Consider the following 21,685-nt stretch of genomic DNA (forward strand, 5'->3'; position numbering starts at 1 on the left):
CTCCCTTCACTAGCATGCTGGTATTCCTCTTTCATTTATTTACTCATTTGCTGGAACATCCTCTGGTAGCTTCTTGATGTAGGTGTGGATGGAAGGTGAATTTTTTGATACCTTGTGTAGTGGACTGAAAATGCCTTTATTTTACTCTCCCACTTTCTTGATGGTTTAGATAAAGTATTTTTTAGGTTGGATGTAATTTTCCCTGAGAATTTTGAAGATATTGCTCCATTGGCTGTTGCCTTCAGTATTGCTTTTGAGAAGCCCAATGCCATTTTAATTTCCTCCTTTTCTCTTTGAAAACTCTTGGTAACTTTCAGAGTTCTGAAATTTCAAGGTAATTTTTCTTGATGTGGGTCTTTATTTTATCCATTGGTACACACTCAGTGGTCCCTTTCACTCTAGACACTCATGTCCTTCAGTTCTAGGAAATTTCTTGAATTATTTTCTAGATTTTTCTCTGTTCTCTCTTTTTGGATCAACTATTTAGGATGTTGAACTGCCTGGATAGAACCTTTTGCTTGTCTTTTCTCACTCCCATTTTCCATTTGTTTGCTTTTTCTTTCTACTGTAATACAGTGGTTAAAAGCCTGGGTTTTTGGAACTAGACTTCTGAATTTGAATCTCAGTTTTTGCAACTTATTAGTTTTGTGACTTTGGGGAACCTAAATTCTGGAATTAAGTTTTCTCATTCGAAAAATGGAAAACAATCTATAAGGTTTTGGGGTATAAATAAATGAGATAATAAATATAAAACTGTTAGAATAGGGCCTAGCACATAGTAAATGCTCTGTAAGTATTATTTTCTCTATCCTTTCATGTTATCCTTCACTACTTTTCTGGATTTGTCATTTTTGCTATCATACTTTAAATTTCTGGTAATTCTTTCTTGATCTCTGAAAGTTCCCTTTTTTTAAAGAAAAAAAAAAAACCAGCATCCTGTTCTTTCATAAAATCACTATATTCTGATGATATTCATGACTTTTTTTGTTTTATTCTTTCATGTTTTCTCTCCTACCTGTAAGTTCCTTTTATCTATTTGTTTTGATCTGTTTCATTTTAGTTTTCTTGAATGCTGGCTGGCTGTCTGCTTATATTTGATTATGGGCACTAAAAGCTGACAGAAAGCTGTATGTGTAGAGTGGGGCATGTTGGCTGGTGACTTTCATTGTAGGTTGACCTAGCTGGGCTGTTTCGTTGAGAAAAACCCACTACCCCTTTATCTCTATCAGTTATCACTCTCATTAGGGCTTTATCATGGACTGGTCAGATTTCCTCAGAGAAGAATTTTCCAGTCTCCTGCTTAGAGTAGTTAGCCAGTCTGCCAGTGTTTGGGGAATAAATGGAGGGAACAGGCTGGATAGTCTCACCATTCAGTATATACTTCACTTAACCCCTCTGTAGCACAGCACTCAGCTCCCTCGGCCCAGTATTAGCAAATTTCCTTGGATTCAACCTCTCCCTCAAGAGAATAAATTCCTAGTCTTCCTTTAGGGTGGGGGAGGATAGCTGTAGATATAAATACTGCTTAAATAGATTTTCAACTAATTTTCCTCTCTCTAGTGCCACCTTTACTCCCACTTAAGACATATCTTGAGCTCTCAATTCCTGAGTCTTTCTGGGGTTCTCTGGTTTCCACTTTCGAGGCTATGCTTGATTGATTACTACTTATCTGTTTTCTAGTTTACAAAACTTTACAGCTGTTACCTTCTTTTCATTTTGACCTTAGGGGTTTGCATGCCTCTTCCCCTTTAAAAAAAAATCCCTTCATGCCATTTTAGAGGGATTTGGGGGAAGGATTGGAGGTACCTTCTTATCTTTAGCCAGTGATCTTTCCCACCTTTGAACCCTCAGATACACAATAACGTTCATTTAAAGAACCTCCTTGAGTTTCCTGGAAAGATGTCATTACATAATACATGAGAAATTATTTTCTTAGTAAATCCTAAGTGATAATGAGCTGATCTGTGGAATATAATTCTATTTTCAGTTTTAGGATGAAGCATTATGGTATCGTGTTAAAATCAAGCAAGAGTATTTGTAGTCAAAGAGGCCTGGGTTGGAACCCTGGCTCTTCCAGTATGACCTGAGATAAATTAGTCTCTCTAAATCTGTTTTCCCATCAGTGAGATGAGAATAATGCGAATCTTAAAAAGTTACTGTGAGGATTAAATGAGACTGGGTATTTTAAAGTACAACAATAGGTATATACTCAAAAAAATGTTAGCTCCCTTTCCTTGCTAGTATTTTATGTAAGACAGTGTTTTATTTATTTGCACTGTTGAGAATGAGCTCTGCCAAAATGAATTCATCAGTTAACTGAAGCTTACTCCTTAATATATAGAAATTAACTATTTTTGATGACTTTTTAAATGTTACACTGAACATGATTTTTGCATTTGTACTTGATGACTCCAAGGTAACCCTTCTGAATATCACTTGTCATATAATATTATGGTATCGTTATTGCTTTCTAGACTAGCCCTATATTAAGTGTTACCAGCCTACTATACTCTGTGAGTTTATAAGTCTACTTACTGTAATTTTTTACTGCCTTTTTTTTTGCTGGGACTTATTTATCTGTAATTCTTCTGTCTTCCCCCTTCTCATCTACTCTTTTAATTTGGTATTTGAGAAATAGTGTAGCAAAGTTATAGCTAAAAGAGCACCCATCTCCCATCCATGTCTTTCTCTTCCCTTACTCGTTTTATTTTTATTTATTATACTTATAACTGGTTAACATCATATTATATATTTATTCATTTCCTATTTCTCCCATAGAGTATATATGTTGCTGAGGGTAAAGACTTTATCTTATTCATCACTGTATTCCCTAGTATTTAGAATAGTTCATGACACATAGAAGGTGTTAATTAATGTTTGTTGAATGAATGAATGAAAAAAATGAATAAATAGATCTGATTCCTGTTCTGACTCTGTCACTTCTCTTGAGCCTCAGTTTCCTTATAAAACAAAGATCATAGTACTTACTTCCCAGAGTTATCAGGATAATTACATGAGATGATTCATGGAGAGTACTTCACATAGTGCATATGATGAATGCTTAGTAAATGTCACCTAACATTATTAACTTTAGAATCTTCTTTGGTATACATATATAAAAGTACCTGTAAAAGATGGAAGGTTCACCTGTAAGTGAAGTTGGCATTTTTTGTTTTGTTTTGATTCAATGACTTTATCGTATCTTTATTTTTGTTTTTTCTTTTCGGAATTGCCAATTGAGAATGGATAGTCGAGGTTGTCAGACATATGATGCTTATAAGAGGGCATATTTGTCTCCAAGGTCATATGAACCACACCAGGAGATTCCAAGCTCAGAACCTTAGATTTGTCCTACTGTACAGAAAAAATTAACATTTAAAACAAATTAAATTAGAAATAAGACTCATTCATTCCACAAATATTTACTGAGTATCTACTATGTTCCAGAGGCAAAACTATACTCCTTTATTTCATGTGTACCCAATGCCATTGGTTTTGTTACTTCTTGGACAAGCTGAGTATGGTAGCACTAATAGATATTCTTTGGGATTTTTTGTTTGTTTTTTGTTTTCCTTCTGCTGGGTTATTGGACTTCTTTGAAATCTCTGGAAGGGTGTTTTCCTTATTGCATTCACCTTGGATTTCTCACAAATCCTATGTAAGTCAACTTAGGAATTATTTTAGGTAAATGACTTTTACATTAAGTATAATTATTTATGAATTTGTGGACTTGATTCAAATTCAAATAGGTCATATATTTTCAGGGTAGACAAATTTCCACCTATGTTAATGTGGTGCCTTCATTTTAAGTATAACATTGGTGCAGCACTTATATGAACAAAGCAACAAAATACAGCTTTATGCTTTCACGTGCTTGATTGATATTTTTCATTTTATCCTTAGGGTGCAAGTCCCAGCACTCTTAAGGAGTTTTTGTGAGTGCTAGAAGGTCAGTAATTTGAATTATGGCCTGAATAAACACTGTTTGGTTCACTTGGTTTCAAAATACCTTTATTTCCCCTGTTGTAATTCGTAACTTTAAAGTACAAGTAAATTTTCTTTAAGGTGGATCTCTAATTTTGGATAACCCCTTTTCAGATCAGAAATCAACGTGCGGACTGAAATCTTATCATTTGTATCTATAGCCTAAAACATGCTCTTAAAGACTTCTAGATTTATTTTGCTGAAATTTTGTCTTAATGTTAGAAGCCTACATGGATACTCTAGTTTTAATATTGGAAATAATTGACACAAGTGTGAATGCTTCCCCTTCCCTTGCCCATGACAGACATTGTTAATTGACTGTGGCATACTTTCCTGCCAAGCCTTGGTGAATCCTTATCTGTGTCACAGAGTCCTTATAAATACTGCTCCAGGAAGCTACTACTATGAGTTCAGAATTGGCAAATGTGAAACCTAATTGCCATTATCACTATAATTGGTTTGACTGTGGTAGTAGCTATGAGTTCTTTGGATTCTCAGGGGTATCAGAATTTGGGAAAAAGATATATAACATTATAAAAGATATATAACATTTTTTAATGAAACAAAAAAATACATAAAATATATTTCCAGATTGAATTGATCTATAACACCTTTACTGAATAGTAATAGTAACCTAATAACTACTGTTTGTTGACTGCCAAATATTGACCACCTGCTATGTGCCTAGCACTATGTTAGATGCTTCACATCATCATCTCATTCAATCCTTGTAGTGATTTGGAAGGTAGGTATTATTATCCCTATTTTATAGATGAAAATTGGAGTCTAGAGATTTTAACCTGTCCAGGGGCCTGCCATTTGTCAGTGGCCCAAGCAGAATTAAGCTCAGGTTCGACTCTTAAACTTCTGGTCTTTTTACCATATTGATCTACTACTTCTCAGTTTATATGATGGCTTATGATTGTTTTTGTAATAATGCTATATAGGTATTTGCTGATCGAGTCTATCTAGAAGTATGCTGGTCAACTCTATATAGATGTTTGCTGGTCAAGACTTAGGTATCTCTCTTGACTCGTCAAATAATTAACAAACTGCTTAAAGTAGTGGATATGTAGTTACATCTTATAATTCTCCATGACACTGCAAATATATAATAATGATGATATAGTCAAAATAATGATGATATAGTCATCCTTGAGATGTTGGTACTGAGTGCGGACATAATCAGTAAATTTTGACCAACTGATTTAACATCAGGCCTTCTTTAGGACTAATGTGAAAATGAAAGAGAATTTCTCCCTTAATTTCTTTGGATTTTTCAAAACAATTTTCTGCCCTAGATAGGTAGAGGTAATTTTGGTGAAAGAAGAAAAAGAAATTCTGCTCTGTTTTGGGTATCACCATACCACCATTATACCCACCTGGAATAAAACTGTGATACTATAGGTTTGTAAATGATTTTTGTGTTCTCAGCTGTAAAATGGGGATAATAATTGTGTCTATGTCATAAAATTTTGGGGAGATCTAAATTTATCCAATGCATATTAACTCTAGGAGTTATCTTGATTATGTTATTTTCCTTAGGCCTACCATTTCCCTACATCAACAAGTCCTATTGACTCTACCTCTTAAAAGAATCTGCATGTGATCACTTCTCTTTATTTCTACTACTAACACCCCAGTCCAAGCAGCCTCTATCATTTCTTGCCTGTTCTACTGCAGTAGTTTCTTTACTAGTCTCACTGCTCCCATTCTTGCCACTCACCACATAGCAGCTAGAATGATCTTTTAAAATATAAATCAAATTTTGTTGTTTCCCCACTTAAAATCCTCCTATGGCTTCCTATTGCACTTAGTATAAAATTTAAATCCTTTACTCTGGCTTATAAATATGATCTGGCCTCTCCTTACTTTGCCAGCCCCTCCTTGCTCTATATGCCTTTTGCTACACCAGCTTGCTTTCTGTTTATAAATACATCAGGCTGATTCCAACTGTAGGTCCTTTGCTCTGTCCTGTTCTTTCTCATCTGAAATTCTTTGTCTCCCTATATCTTCTACACTTTTCTAGGCATACAGACTAACTTTGAAGTCTCTTTCTGCTTCTTTTTTCCCCTCCATTCCCTGTATCAAGCTATGAGCAAATCCTGTTGGTTTTACCTTTAAGTATATTCAGAATCTGTTTACTTTTCACCACTTCTGCTATAAACACTTTGAACACGATCATCTCTGCTTGCTTTATTCCAGGAGCATCCTAATTTGTCTCGCTGTTTTTACTACCTCTGCCCTACTGTACTTTTCATCTAGCAGACAGAGTGATGCTTTTTAAAAAATATTTTTTAGAATAGTTTTAGATTTACAGAAAAATTGAGAAGATAGTACAGAAAGTTCTCATATACCCTACACTCAGTTTCCACTGTTCTTAACATTTTATATTACTATGGTACTTTGCTGTAATTAATGAACTAGTATTGATGCATTAAGATTAAGTCTGGTTTATTCAGATTTCTTTACCCATTGTCTTTCTCTGTTCTGGGATACCACATTACATTTACTTGTCATGTCTTCTTAGGTTCCTCTTGGCTGTGAAAGTTTCTCAAGACTTCTCTTGTGTTTGGCAGTTTTAAAGAATACGGGTCAGATATTTTGTAGGCTGCTCCACTATTGGAATTTATCTGATGTTTTTCTCATGATTAAACTAGGTTTGGGGTTTTTAAAAGGAAGACCACATTGATAATGTGCCATTTTCATCATATCATATCAAGGGTATATAGCATCAACATGATCTTATATCATCTAGTCCCCCATTACTTCCCCGATTCTGTCTCCTACTACTATTTCCTAAATTCCGATCCCATTTATTAGGTCCTTGAAGTTTATTGAAGATACCAAGCTTGCTTCTGCCTGAGGGCCTTTTTATTTGCTGCTCTCTGTGCCATTGGATGCACTTCCTCAAGGTGGCAATATGGTTCACACCCTGCTTCTAGTTTCTGCTCAAATGTTACCTTATCAGAAAGATTTTCATTGAATACTATATAAAAAAATAACACAGTACTCCCAATATTCTTTATTTCCTACCCTGCTTTATTGTCTCTTCCATTTATCTCTATGTGACATACATTTACTTTTCTAATTTGTTTATTGTTTCCCTCCCCACCTATTAGAATTTAGCTCCATGGAAGTATGAACTTTGTCTGCTTTGTTCATTCCACTATCCCCAGCATCTAGAACCATGCCTGGCACATAGTAGATGCTCAACAAATATTTATAAATGAATGATTGTCCAAATTACTTTCTAGAAAGATTGTGCCCATTATACTCCCTAAGCAGTATATTGAAATTGAAATGCTTATTTCAGTGTATCTTATACAGCAATGAACATTGTTTTTAAAAATATTTGGTTGGTAAAAGTTGTTTCTTTTAAACAATTCTGATGATTACTAGTAAAGGAAAGCTTACGCATATTTTTAGTTGTGTATTTCTCTTTGATGAATTGTTTCTTCATATTTCTTAAACTATTTTTGGATTATATGTACCTGTAGTGTAGTGGGTTCATGAAAATAACTTATTTTTCCTTCCTTAGGTTATTATAGTGACCACATCACCAAGTTCAACCTTCGTGCCCAACATTCTCTCCAAATCCCATAACTATGCAGCAGTCACTAAGCTTGTACCAACATCAGTCATTGCTTCCACAACCCAGAAGCCACCAGTGGTTATAACTGCTTCACAGTCCTCCCTGGTCAGTAGTAGCAGCAGTGGCAGCAGCAGTTCTGCACCGTCACCTATTCCCAATACAGTTGCGGTGACAGCTGTGGTATCTTCCACACCATCCGTGGTCATGTCAACAGTAGCACAAGGTGAGTGGTGATCCGCCATGTAATTCTGTACCTGTGGGAGATGGGGATTTTGAAGAAAACCATCTGGGTGTATTTTTCGGCTTTGGGTATGAAGATCCCTGCTTTTTATGTCAGAAATTACCACTCCCTTTCCCCCAGTCTGAGAATGTCAAGATAGTGGGTTACTCAGTTTTCCCACTTTAACAGGCTTACTCCAAGATTTTTCTTTTCCAAATGCATAGTACCTAATCACCTAGTAGGCAATTAATACTTACAAAATGTACATTAACCCTGTTAACAACAGATTTCAAAGGCATATGCAAATATCTTGAATATAATGAAATGTATTTATTTATTTATTTAAAAATTTTTAAGTAATCTACACCAAACATGGTGCTTGAACCTACAGCCCTGAGATCAAGAGTCACAAGAGTCACATACTCTACTGACTGAGCCAGCCAGGCCCCCCTAATGAAATTCTTAAATGAGGAACTTGAAATTACAATTGACTTTTGAGCAACATAGGGGTTAGGGGCACTGACCCCTGGCACAGTTGAAAATCCACATATAACTTTTGACTCCCCCAGAACTTAACTACTAATAGCCTACTTTGACCGGAAGCATTACCAGTAACAATCGATATATTTTGTATGTTGTATCCATCGTATACCGTATTCTTATAATCAAGTAAGCTAGAGAAAGGAAAATGTTACCTAAATTGTAAGGAAGAGAAAATACATTTCTCATACTGTACTGTATTTATTGAATAAATCTGTGTATGAATGGACCCATGCAGTTCAAAGCTGTGTTGTTCGAGTCAACCATATTTTACTCAAGGTTCTTAGGGGAAACATTAAGTATACAACCTCTTCAGAGTAAGTTACCCAATGATAAGCAGGAGGAAGAGGATGATTTCAAGGACATGTCATTCACCTTTTCTTCAGTCTCCCTAAGTTTTTCTGTATTGGTGGATGATGGGAGATATTAAGAGGAACTAAGGCTGAACTGAAGAACAATCACTGCTTAGTAATTCCAGAGGAAAGGAAATGTGGAAATCTCAGTTCCATGTTAGCCTAAATAAGTTTAGCTCTCTTCCATATCTTTATGTTCCTCCCTCTGAAAGGCAGATAGCACACTGTCAGAAATCTTCTTCTTAGTGTTGGTGAGCCTTAAGATGAGGATGGGAGAGAAGTATGTACTGTACAGAAATCATACTCATGGTTGTAGTCTATCAAAGGGAGCATAGAGACAATAGAACACGACTTAGTATTAGTTTTCATTGAATTTTACATAGCTAAAGATAGAGTGGAACTTGAAAGTATCCTAGTTTATGAACTAGTAGTGAACACAAGCACTAGAATAGGAAAACACAAGTATTTTTCATCATTGTTTTAATAATGTTTAGTGTGTTCTGTGTAACTGTGTAGGCAAAGAAGAGGCTACATAGATGTGGCGCCGTCAGTATTCCTTTACTCTACAGCCCTAATGCTGGGATGTGAAAGCATCTGTCATTTTCTGGCTCTAATACCTATTTAATGTCTCAATCAAGGACAGGAAAATAGCAGGCTTGAAATTTTCTTTTATTTGTTACTTTAAGTAATTTTTTAAAAAAAACATTCTAACTTTTCTATTTGCACAGCAGTAAACTATAATACAGTATTAGTAAAAATAGAAATAATTTTTATACAGAAAGTCTGTTGAAAATGTTGGTTGCAAACATGATCCAAATTCACCATTTTAAAATTTGAAGGTGAGAGAAGGAAAGGCCACCTCTCTCCTTACCTGAGTGACCCCTGTATCAAAACTATCATCCAGTGATAATTATTTTTCCCTTTCAGTACCCATCACACAGTTTGTTGAAGTTTATTGAACTATTAGAACGATTACTGTTCTGGGCACCTGGGTGGCTCAGTTGATTAAGCGACTGCCTTCGGCTCAGGTCATGATCCCGGAGGACCAGGATCAAGTCCCGCATCGGGCTCCCTGCTCAGTGGGGAGTCTGCTTCTCCCTCTGACCCTACCCCCTCTTGTGCTCTCTCTCTCAAATAAATAAAATAAAATCTTAAAAAAAAAAAAAAGAAAGAAAGATTACTGTTCTTCCAAAGGAAGATGTTATTACTTGAGATAAAAGGGGTATTTCTCTTGGCTACTAATGAAATATCTTTTTTTTTTTAAATTTATTTGAGAGAGAGAGAGCGCACGAGGAGAGGTAGGGTCACAAGGAGAAGCAGACTCCCCGCTGAGCAGGGAGCCCAATGCAGTGACCTGAGCTTAAGGCAGGTGCTTAACGGACTGAGTCACCCATGCGCCCCACTATTAATGAAATATCTTTAGGCAAAATGAATATTCCATTCTTCTGTTTTTCACACTATTTTTTCTAGGTATTCTCTGAAACTCTTGGGAATTTAGGACTTCCCTATTTTCTCCTTTGCTTCTTAGTATCCTGTATCTTTTTGAGCTTCAAGTAGTTATAGGGGCACTGAACAAGATATTGCAGAGATTTCTTGGAAATTCACTGGAATTCAATAGAGCATGAGAGCTATAATAATAAACTCATGAATGCAGAAACTCAGGGAAACTATATGATTCTTTTGAGTCTTTGTTTGAGATATTTAATTTAGCTATTATATTAGTGCTAAAAAAAATTAAGGCAATTCCTTTTAAAAAAGATAAATGTTAGTGGAAGCAGTAATATACAGACCAGAGTTGTCATTCTGACTATAGGACTCCTGTAGCAGCTTCTGTGTGGCTAACTGGCGGAGAAGGGCATTCAGTGTGGGCTTTGTTGGGACTAGAGACAGGCTATTTCAGAGTTGATGTATCTGTCTCTGGTTATTCTTGTAGGGGCAGCTGGTGTTAGAGTGGGAAGAGTCTTAATGGCAGTAACTTGGTAGGTGATTCCATGTTTATAAATATAGAGATGGTTCCAAAGGTAAGGGGGTGGTGGTGTATGGTTGGCTCATGCTGTGGGAAGGAAAAGGAACCCCTTAATATGTCAAATATGGGAATTCTTAAAAATTCTACCGATTAGAATGGTTATTCTGAGTTTGTCATCTGAAAGTTTAAAAGATGATTTAGGGGTGCCTGGGTGGCTTAGTCAGTTAAACGGCTGCCTTCAGCTCAGGTTGTGGTCTCGGGGTCCCGGGATCAAGCCTCATATCAGGCTCCCTGCTCAGGGGAGAGTCTACTTCTCCTCCCTCTGCTGCTCCCCCTGCTTATGCTCTCTTGTTTGCGCTTCTCTCTCTCTCTCTCAAATAAATGAATAAAATCTTTAAAAAATAAAAGTTTGAAGGATGATTTAAAACATTTTTTATTATGGAAAATTCCAATCATATGTAAGTAGAGAGACCAGTAAAATGAACCCCCATGAGCCCATTGCCCAGCTTCAGGGATGGGCAATATATGGTCAGTCTTGTTTTATCTATACCTACTATTTCCTTCCACACACCTTTGACCTGGAATGTTTGGAAGCAGATCCCAGATATTATATAATTTCAGCTATAAATACTTCAGTATGTATCCCTAAAAAAAAGATCGCAACTCACAATGCCACTATCACCTAGAACTTTTAACAATAATTTCTTGATATAATAAAATATTCAGTTCCTATCAAAGTTTCCTTGATCATGCATAAAAAATTTTTTTTTAATTGGGATCCAAAGTCCACACATTGATTGATATGGTTATGTCTTTTTTAACTTAAGAAGTCTCTCTTCCTTTTCTTTTTTTTTCCTTTGCAATTTATTTGTTGAAGAAATCCATCATTTTTCATGAGATTTTCCCATAGTCTAGTTTTTACTGATTTTTATCCCCATGGTGTGGTTTTACAAGTTATCCTGTTCCATGTATTTCCATAAAACTGGTAGTTAAATCAAGAAGCTTGATCAGATTTAAGTCTGATTGTTTTTGGAGATGGGGGATTGAACTTTTTTTTTTTTTAAAGATTTATTTATTTTTGAGAGAACGTGCACAAGTTGGGGGGAGGGGCAGAGGGAGAAGGAGAGGGACAAGCAGACGCCCCCCTGAGTGGGGCTCGATCCCAGGACCGTGAGATCATGGCCTGAGCTGAAGTCAGACACTTAACTGGCTGAGCCACCCAGGCTCCCCGGGATTGAATATTTTTTAAGTGGTATTGTGTACTTGCTGTTGCATCTCTTTAGGAGGCACATAATGTCTGATTTATCTCTTTAATGATATTAACATTGATCAGTAGGTGCAAGTATTACCAACTGTTTTAATAGCTATTGATAGTCTTTCCCTAGGTCATTATTTCATTGGTAGTTGCAAAATGAATTTTATCTTTATTTTCTTCATTTATTAGGTGGAATTCTTAAAGAAGAATTTTCCTTTATTACCATTGGTTACTCTGAGGTATAGTTCATATAGAAAAAGCAGGATAAATGCCTGAGTATTTCCCTCTATTTATGTTTTCAGTTAATGAGTTAGTTCAGTGACCAGTAAAATTTTTATTCTCCATATTATTAAGATTTTTGATATCTGTTAATTTATTGCAGATATTCCTTTGGTGCTCAGATTTTCCCGTACATTCCAGTGGGAGTCTCTGAAGAGACTCCTAAATTCTTTTGACACAACCACATTCGTCCTTAATAGTCCTTATTTTGTGATATGACAAGATGTTCTAGGTTCATACATTTTTTGCCCCAGATTTGGAGTTAGACATTTTTTCAAGGAGCCCTGATTTCTTAGTGAGAAATGGTTGTTTAGATATCACAGTCTGGGCACTGTGGGGATGGTCATTGCTATTGGATTGGTCATTGTTTCTAAATCTTTTCTGTGGACAGAACTAGAGTCCCCCTTTTTTTGAGGAGGAAATACATCATCAGTTCATACTTATATTATCAATTCCCATTTAGAATTATGGGTTTTTACTTCTTTGTTTTTCTGTTTATATAATTGTATCTTTATTCTCCTTATGCTGAAAATCCTGGTTTCTAACAATTAATAAAGTTATATATTGATTTATCCTATAACATATAATAGTTTCAGAATAACAGAATCAATATGATGACTAACAGTATGATTATTGAACAGAATTTAAGATTTTATTATGGTTCTTTTGGCTCTTAGGGTATTCTCACTAAGGATATATAGTCAAATTACTGTATTTTAAAGTCACTTGAAATAAACTTTTTTCCCTGTAGTTAAGCTCTTTTGGTATACAGTTAGGTTACTTTACGTCATTATGTTTTGTTTTTACTAATGGCAATTTAAAGTTTTTTTACTTAATTTAATTTATAATTGCATAAAAGGTCATTTTCCAAAGTCAAATCCACCAAACAAGGTGTGTTCTGAGAAGTCTATCTTTGATTTACAATTCTTATACCCTCTTTTGTCTTTCCCTGATTGGTAACCTTTTTTTTTTTTCCTTTAACTAGTTTTTTATTTATCCTTATGTTTTTTAAATATGTAAGTACATATGTACATATTATGTTTTCTTTTTTTGTTTGATGAAAAGTAACATACACATACACACTGTGCACTTTAGTGTTTGGAAGAGATAATTTTTAATTTGGTGGTTGTAGGTCTGGTGCTGGTAATACAAAAGGAAGGTGGTAGTTGAAATGTGCTTTATGTGCATAGAAGGAAATTGTTTATTAGATGACTGCTTCATGGGGTGCCTGGGTGGCTCAGTCGTTAAGTGTCTGCCTTCAGCTCGGGTAGCGAGCCCAGGGTCCTGGGATCGAGCCCCTGCATCAGGCTCCCTGCTCCATGGGAAGCCTGCTTCCACTGCTCCCCCAGCTTGTGTTCCCTCTCTCGCTGTCTCTGTCAAATAAATAAATAAAATCTAAAAAAAAAAAAAAGATGACTGCTTCATATTTGATTCCTCCCCTTTTTCCCCCTGTAGATAGCATAGCTTTTTTTGTTATCTCTTAAATCTGTGTGACTCTTCCTGTTCCTCATAAGCCAGATAATAGGCTATTGTTCATTACACAGGTTGATTACCGTGACCTTTCTACTTTTTATTCTACCTATTTCTCAGATAAATCCTGTTGCCATTGTCTTTTCTCATATTTTGGTGAGAAAAATTTTCTTTCATGTCATTCTTCTCCTTATATTCTTTTGTGGATGTCATGAATTATTTACCCAATACTGAGTCTGTCTTCCACTGACCTTTTATTTTCCCTCCTTGACCCTACTTCAACCTGAGTAACATATTGCTTTCAATTGTATCCACTAAATACTCCTGTTCTCTTTACTATATTGATTTTCTTTAGGCTCTCCCTGAATGCAGTTCCCATTTTCCATTTCTGTTTCATGAAATCCTTCTCTTATTAAATCCCCCAACCCTGTCAATTCAAATGTGGTCCTCATTTAGCACCTACATTTTTTAAAACCTTGAAGTATTAAATAATTGTAGAGAACAAAAGCCCATCAGTAATCCCACCACTGTATCACAATAGCACTTTCCATTTTATGTATTAATGCCTTTTTATGTATTTGGAATAAAAAACCCATATTCCGTTTGGTATCATACTTTTTCATAAAACATTCTATTTTTCTAAATTACCCTAATTATTTGCAATGCTATTTAATATTTCTGTTACTATTGCAGCTTATTAAATTCTCTCAAAGTTGGGTATTTAGAGTATTTCTCGATTTTGATATTATAGATTTACCTATAGCAAACATCTTTGTGAATTTAATTGAGCCCTCTCTTTTCTTAGTACTGGCTCTCAGGAGCAGGATTACCAAATCAGAGGGTTGAAATTTTTTTTTTTATAAGTACTCCCATGAATTTTTTTTTTTTTTTAAGATTTTATTATTTGACAGAGAGCACAGAGGGAGAATGAGAGGGAGAAGCAGGCTCCCCACTGAGCAGGGAGCCCCACGTGGGGCTTGATCCCAAGACCCCTGGGATCATGACCTGAGCCAGAGGCAGACACTTAACCAACTGAGCCACCCAGGCACCCCGAGGGATGGAGTTTTTTTAGTAGAGGTTGCTAAAAGTTATATTTTAGTTCCTGAACTATATCATCTTAGAATATTTTACTAGTATGTGTCCATTCTTAAGTCTTTGTTCCTCCTGTTTACAAAAATTGGGGGGAGGGAGTATAATTTCTAGGATTAAGAAAATTTTTGAATGGCATACTGTTTAACCAGTCAGTTGTTTAATACCTGGTTTTTTCCTTTAATCTCTGTAAGACAAAACACAGGTAATATTCTTACAGTTACAGATCTTCTTTCCCCTTCACTTATATGACTTTTTTTTTTTTAATGTGTTTTGGGCTTCATTCTTTCATTGGGGCTTGTGTTAAAACTCCAAGTAGTTCATGTTTATTCAGAATTACCAATGTAGCCTGAACTGTATTTAATTTCTCCAAATATGGCCTATTATGTTTGTTTCAGTGGTATTCACTGTAGCCTATATTCTTTTGGCATTCAGATGTTTGATTGTTATGGAGCCCTGGGTTATTAATATATAACTTGAATTGCAAATTCGATAAGTAATTGAATAACTTTACATAAATCTGACTGAGCAATTTGTTTTTAATAAGAAAATTTATTATCTCATAAAACCAAAAGTCCGGAAGCAGAGAAGTCCAATTAAGTTAAATAGTAGCTCACTGGAGCCATCAAGAAGTTTCTTCTAGGCTTTCCTTGGTGTATCAGCTTTTTTTTTTTTAATTTATTCATTTGAGAGAGAATGAGATAGAGAGAGCATGAGAGGGGGGAGGGTCAGAGGGAGAAGCAGACTCCCTGCCGAGCAGGGAGCCCGATGCGGGACTCGATCCCGGGACTCCAGGATCATGACCTAAGCTGAAGGCAGTCGCTCAACCAACTGAGCCACCCAGGCGCCCGGTGTGTCAGCTTTTTTCTGAGGTAGCTCACATCATGGTTGCAGGATGAGTGCAACAATTTCATGTATTGCATCCAGATATGACAACGGGCACAGGAAGAAGAGACAGTCCCCTTTTGTGAGTTTCTCTTAGGAAAGAGAATACCTTTCCCAGAAGTTCCCAGGAGAAGGATCTTGTGTCTTGTTGGCCACAACTGTGTCATAAACCCAACCTAAATTAGTCCCTGGCAAGAGGAATGGAGCCATCATGACTGGCTTAGATCAGTTGGAAATTGCCCTCTAGGGCTGATTTGGGGCCCTCCAAAAAATAAATGGCAGTACCCAGGAAGGTGGATCCTTTTGAGGGGAGAAAATGGTTAGAAAGGACAAAAGGCAGAGGAGAAAGAAAATTAACCAAGCAACTAAGAGTATATACTGCATTAGATTATTTAGTAAATGGTTTTAGAAGAATTGATTTTTTAATTTGGTCTTGTACCTATCAGTGAGGTTAAATTGGTTAATAGAATTATTCAAATACCTTTTTTTAATCTTTTTTTTTTGGTCTACTTGTAATATCAGTTACTGAGAGAGGAGTGTAAAAATCTCCCAACTATCACTGCGGCCTTGTGCATTTCTCTTTTCAACACTGTCAGTTTTTGTCTCATGTATTTTGATCTCTTTTATTGGGTGCATGCACATTTAGGATTGTTGTCTTTTTAAAAAATTTTTTTTATTAGTGAAGTATAGTTGACTTTTGTTTCTTCTTGATGAAGTCACGTCCTTTTTATAAAGCATTGCTTTTTTCCTCTGGTAATACTTCTTGTTTTAATGTCTACCTTTTCTGATAGGAATGTAGCCATCCAACTTTCTTTCTTTCTTTTTTTTTTAAAGATTTTATTTAATTTTATTTATTTATTTGACACAGAGAGAGAGACAGCTAGAGAGGGAACACAAGCAAGGGGAGTGGGAGAGGGAGAAGCAGACTCCTGGCTGAGCAGGGAGCCCGATGCGGGGCTCGATCCCAAGATCCTGGGATCATGACCTGAGCCGAAGGCAGACACTTAATGACTGAACCACCCAGGCGCCCCATCCAACTTTCTTATAATTAGTGTTTGCATGATATATCTTTTTTCATCCTTTTACTTTTAACCCATCTGTCCTTTGTGTTTAAGATGCATCTCTTGGGGCACCTGGCTGGCTCATTCAGTAGAGCATGCGACTCGATCTTGGAGTTGTAAGTTTGAGCCCCACATCGGGTATAGAGGTTACTTAAAAATAAAATCTTTTAAAAAAAAGTAAATAAAATGTATCTCTTAGGAACATTATATAGTAAGGCTTACTTTTTTAAAATCCGTGACCATCTCTGCCTTTTAATTGAATTACTGAGTCTATTTACAATTAATGTAATTATCAGTATGATTGAATTCAAGTTCTACTATCTTGATAATTGTTTTTTATTCATCCTCTCTGTTCTTTGTTTCCTTTTCCCTCTTTTCTCATCGCCTGGATTTATTGATTTTTTCAAAAAAAGGATTTCATTGTATCTCTTCCATTGGCTTCTTATAGGCTTCTTAGCTGTGTGTGTGTGTGTGTGTGTCTGTGTGTGTGTGTATACTTTTTTTTATACTTTTGAAATAGTTCTAGAGTTGGGTTTCAACCTTCACATATGGACATTTTGGGCCAGATAATTATTTGCTATGAGGGGCTAACCTGCATATTATAGGACATTTAATAGCATTTCTCACCTCTGCCTACTACTAGATACTGGTAGCTATAGCCCCTGTCGTGACAATGAAAAATGTCTCCAGTGATTGCCACCGCTGGAAGTAGGAAGGGGCAAGCTGCCCTTGGTTGAGAACTCAGCTCTAGAGCTTACATTATGCGTTTTTAATTTGTAACAGTCTGTCTTGAAGTAATATACCACTTCCCATATTGTGTTAGAATCTTCCAATAGTACTCTTCTGTTTTCTCTCTCTCATCCTGTGCTATGGTTGTCCTTCATTTTAATTCTATGCGTTACAAACTCCACATTGCACTGCTATTATTTTTGCTTTAAACAGTCAATTTCCTGTTAAAGACATAACAAAAGAGGAGTAAAAATTCTTTTATATTTACAAGCTCATCTTGTACTTTTCCTACTCTAGCCCTGGGATCAGCCATTTTCCCAAGGAACCCTGATTCCTTTTAGTAGAAAGTAATAATTAGCTAGAATCTGGGTGCTAGATATTCTACTGCTATGTTATGTGTGTACATTTATACGCACACATATTTATATCTATGTTTATTTCTATATAATGAAAACTGTGGGTTCATACTCATATCTAATTTCAATCAAACAACTCTAGTTTTCTCCATTCCCTTCTTCAATAGTGAAAAACCTAACTTCCATTATCTTTTATTTACTTATTTTATCAGTTCCCCGGTATGCAACCAGTCTGTTGTTGTTGCTCTTGCCCCTATCTCCATGCAGATGCCTTTCTCACTCCACTCAGGCTCTGACATCCTGCAGACTCCTGCATCACCCCACCTGTTTCTGACACTCTCCCCACATCACCCTTCTGCATGGATGCCAGTCTCACCCTTCTCAGCTCTAACACCTGTGACAGGCTGCCCTCCCACCCAGAAGGCCTTTTCATTTCTTTTGGATTCTGATACTACCTTAGCCACCCCTTCCAGTAGACATTCTGCTCAAGCTTTGAGACTCTTTGTGAGGTAGCTCACACTCATGGAACTCCTCTCTGTCTTACTTGGGCTGTAACTCTACATGCGTGCTGTCTCCTGAGTTTCCCAGCATGGACACCCTCCTCATCTTACTCTGATTTCCATGCTAGCCCTGTTTCTGCAGTGGGCTCTGACATTTCATGCTAAGCCACTCTTCTGTTTAGCTGCCTAGTTGTTCATCTTGCTTTGCACCAGCTGACAACTTTAGTGCTGAATTGTTTGGGAAACAAAGGGCAAAAGGAAGAGGACCTTTCACTTGTTAAAACAAAAATAGCTTTCATTACAGTTTGTAATAATAGATTTGTATAATCATTTGATTATATTCTCTTGTGACCTTTCTGAGGGTAAGGACAGTTTCATGGATACAATATAGTTTCCCAAGGATCTAGCATAAAGTTTGTGCTCAGTAAATTTTTACTGAATGAACAAATAGATTAAGTACTTCAGTCAGATCATACAGCTGTTAATGTCTTTATATGTTGAAGGCATGATTTGGACATACTTCTCAGATTCTAAAGTTATCCTGACTGCTTTTACATCACATACTTTTACTATAAAAAACTATTTGGAGAACAGAGGGAGTTTACCATGTACAGAGTTTATCTGAATGCAGGAATTCATTATAAATTTAGTATAAAGGTTAGAGCTTTTAAATCGTTTAAAAATAGTATCTTTCACTTGTATAAAACTTTATATTCATTGAGTCATAAAATGTTGGTGCCAAACGGGGCTCCAGAGATAATCTTGTTCAGCACAACTAAGCAGTATAACACAGACATGTCAAATACTAGTATTTGGAGAGGGTTGGGTTTGGGTGAGGTGAGAGAATGTGTGGGTAATGTGGGTAAGCCCTCCCGGTGATTCTGATTACACCTTTTGTCTCTCAAAGTAGTCCTCAGTCTGTGATTTTACCTGATCCACACAGCAACCCTTAGAGACCTATAGGGCAAGGAAAATTCAACAGATGGGGGAGCTGAGGCCCCTGGGAATCAGAATGACTTCTCAAGGTTTCTTTTCCATCTTTATCATTCTCCAGAACATTTTAGATAGGAATGTGATATTGTTTAAAATTTTTTCTATAATGCAATGTAATTGTTCATAATGAAGGGTATGGAAGAAGAAGGTATGAAATAGTCTAAGAATTTGACAATTGAGCTATTAATTTATGAGTTTCATTTCATTTCAGCAGTGCTCAAAAAGTTGATGAGTTATATTCCAGGTTGTTAGGAAAATTAAATCATTTATAGATAATAGTCCTGTTTTGTTACTGAAGAATTATAAGAAAATTACTGAGGAAATATCTGGGAGAGGGGAGAATTTCTCTCAAACTTGTACATCTTTAGTGGAAGTTACTGGTACTCCTTACCTATGCATGCTGCTAATGTTAGCATTGCCCTGAGAAGCAATGTCTTAATTCCATATGTCATTAGAATTGTCTTGCTATGGATGTATTGAGTATGCCCACTTGTAATTTTTCACAGGTTACTTAATGACCCAGTTAGAGTTCTCAAGAAATGACTTTAATTTATAGATCATCAGAAATGAGATCTAGAAAAGCTACTTTGCCATGCTGAATAGTTCAAAAGATGAATGTTTCAGTGTGAAATATTTTCCTTGCCTTATTTAAATTGACTTATTGGAACCTAAAAAGTAATATTTCAAAAATGTATTACAAATAAGATTCAAAACTTAGTTTGCTGTGTTCTTATATTAATCACATTTAGAACTTGTATTTTCCAACAGAAAACTTATTGAGAGACAAGTGAGTATCCTTCCTGTTATTTTATCTTTCACTCTTAACTTTCACCAAGGGAAAATCAATTTTTTTGAGTGTGAGAGCAATGATACCTTCCTTGCAAAGTTGGAGGACTGTATGTCAAATATGTAAATACCACATATTATGTATGACATTTAACAGGTGCTTAATCATTGTTTTTATTGATTTACCTAGTCTTTATCATCTACTACAAGAAGTAGCTTTAACTGTGCTTTACTATTAAATTCTTTCCCCCTACTCTTCTACAGGCGTATCTACATCAGCGATCAAAATGGCATCAACCAGACTTCCTTCCCCCAAAAGTTTAGTAGGTGCCCCAACTCAGATTCTTGCACAGTTTCCTAAACAGCATCAACAGTCTCCTAAGCAGCAGTTACATCAAGTGCAGCAACAGACCCAGCAACAGGTGGCCCAGCCTGCTCCAGTATCTCATCAGCAACAGCCTCAGCAATCTCCTTTGCCACCTGGTATCAAGCCTACCATTCAAATCAAACAGGAGTCAGGTAACTGGAAAATGTTTATAAGATGTAATTCTTCCTTAGTCACTACTTCTCTGAAGACTGTGAGTGTATATGGATATACAGTTCCCTCAAGCACCAGAGTTTTAATTCCAAAATATGTTTTGAGAGTCTCCTGTTTGAAATACTTATATAAAGAACTGGAGCTTGGGAATAGAAATGAGAAAAAAAGCAATTTGCTCAGCAGGAACAGTTATTTTCAATGAACTCTCCAGGGAGATAAGGAAGCTGAGGAAGCAAACCCAGATTTTAAAATTATACTCTGGATGCATTGGGGTTATAGAAAGTAGGCAGTCGAAAAATTAGTCTGGAGAGTTTTATGTTAGAATGCTATATTATGAATTTGGCATAAAATTGTATGAGCAGAGGTGCTAAGATTTTAAGACATTGTGTACAATGAAGAAGTTTGTGGAATAATAATTTAGGAGTTTATTGAAAGCATCTCTAGCACAGTGGGAACCAGAAGTAGGAGTCAATTAGTGTAAGTTATTGAATCATAAAAGTATTGAATAGAAAAGCAAGTAGGATGGGGGTTCAAACACAGGGAAATTAAAAAGACTCTCAATATACTTAATATCTTTAAGAAATGGAAATGGCTTTTTTTCTTCCTCCAATGAGTCTGGACTTTATTTGGTGGTAAAAGAAGCATTTGAAGATGCTGACATTTTCAGATTTGTTTTTTGATAGGAACATTTTATTACTAGTTTTGAGATATGACTGACATATCTCAAACATTGTATTACTTATAGGTGTACAACATAATGATTTCTTTATATATTTCAAAATGATTACAATAAATTTAGTTAACATCCATTATTACACATAGTAACATTTCATTTCCTGTGATGAGAACTTTTAAGATTTATTCTCTAAGCAACTTTCAAATATAGCACAGTATTGTTAACTATAGTCACCATACTGTAGGTTACATGCTCAGGATTTATTTATCTTATAACTGGAAGTTTATACCTAATGACCACCTTTACCCATTTTGGCCAGCCCTCCACCACCTGCCTCTGGCAAATTCTTTGTATCTGTGAGTCCTTTTTTTGTTTGTTTTTTTTAAGATTCTACATGTAAGTGAGATCAT

General features: G+C 36.0%; 1 protein-coding gene across 6 annotated transcripts in view; it reads left to right on the forward strand.

Annotated features, from left to right (window-relative positions):
* Positions 1–21,685, forward strand: part of EMSY (EMSY transcriptional repressor, BRCA2 interacting) — an 87,483-nt gene that overhangs the window by 20,817 nt on the left and 44,981 nt on the right. For all 6 annotated transcript variants that reach the window (XM_034995326.1, XM_034995322.1, XM_034995328.1 and 3 more), the window contains 2 exons: positions 7,526–7,802; positions 20,326–20,580. In XM_034995326.1, the coding sequence (XP_034851217.1) occupies positions 7,526–7,802; positions 20,326–20,580 (532 nt within the window). The remainder of the gene's footprint in view (positions 1–7,525; positions 7,803–20,325; positions 20,581–21,685) is intronic.

Source organism: Mirounga leonina, unplaced genomic scaffold, assembly GCF_011800145.1.
Source record: "Mirounga leonina isolate KUSES-001 unplaced genomic scaffold, KU_Mleo_1.0 Mir_92, whole genome shotgun sequence".
Classification (NCBI taxonomy): domain Eukaryota; kingdom Metazoa; phylum Chordata; class Mammalia; order Carnivora; family Phocidae; genus Mirounga; species Mirounga leonina.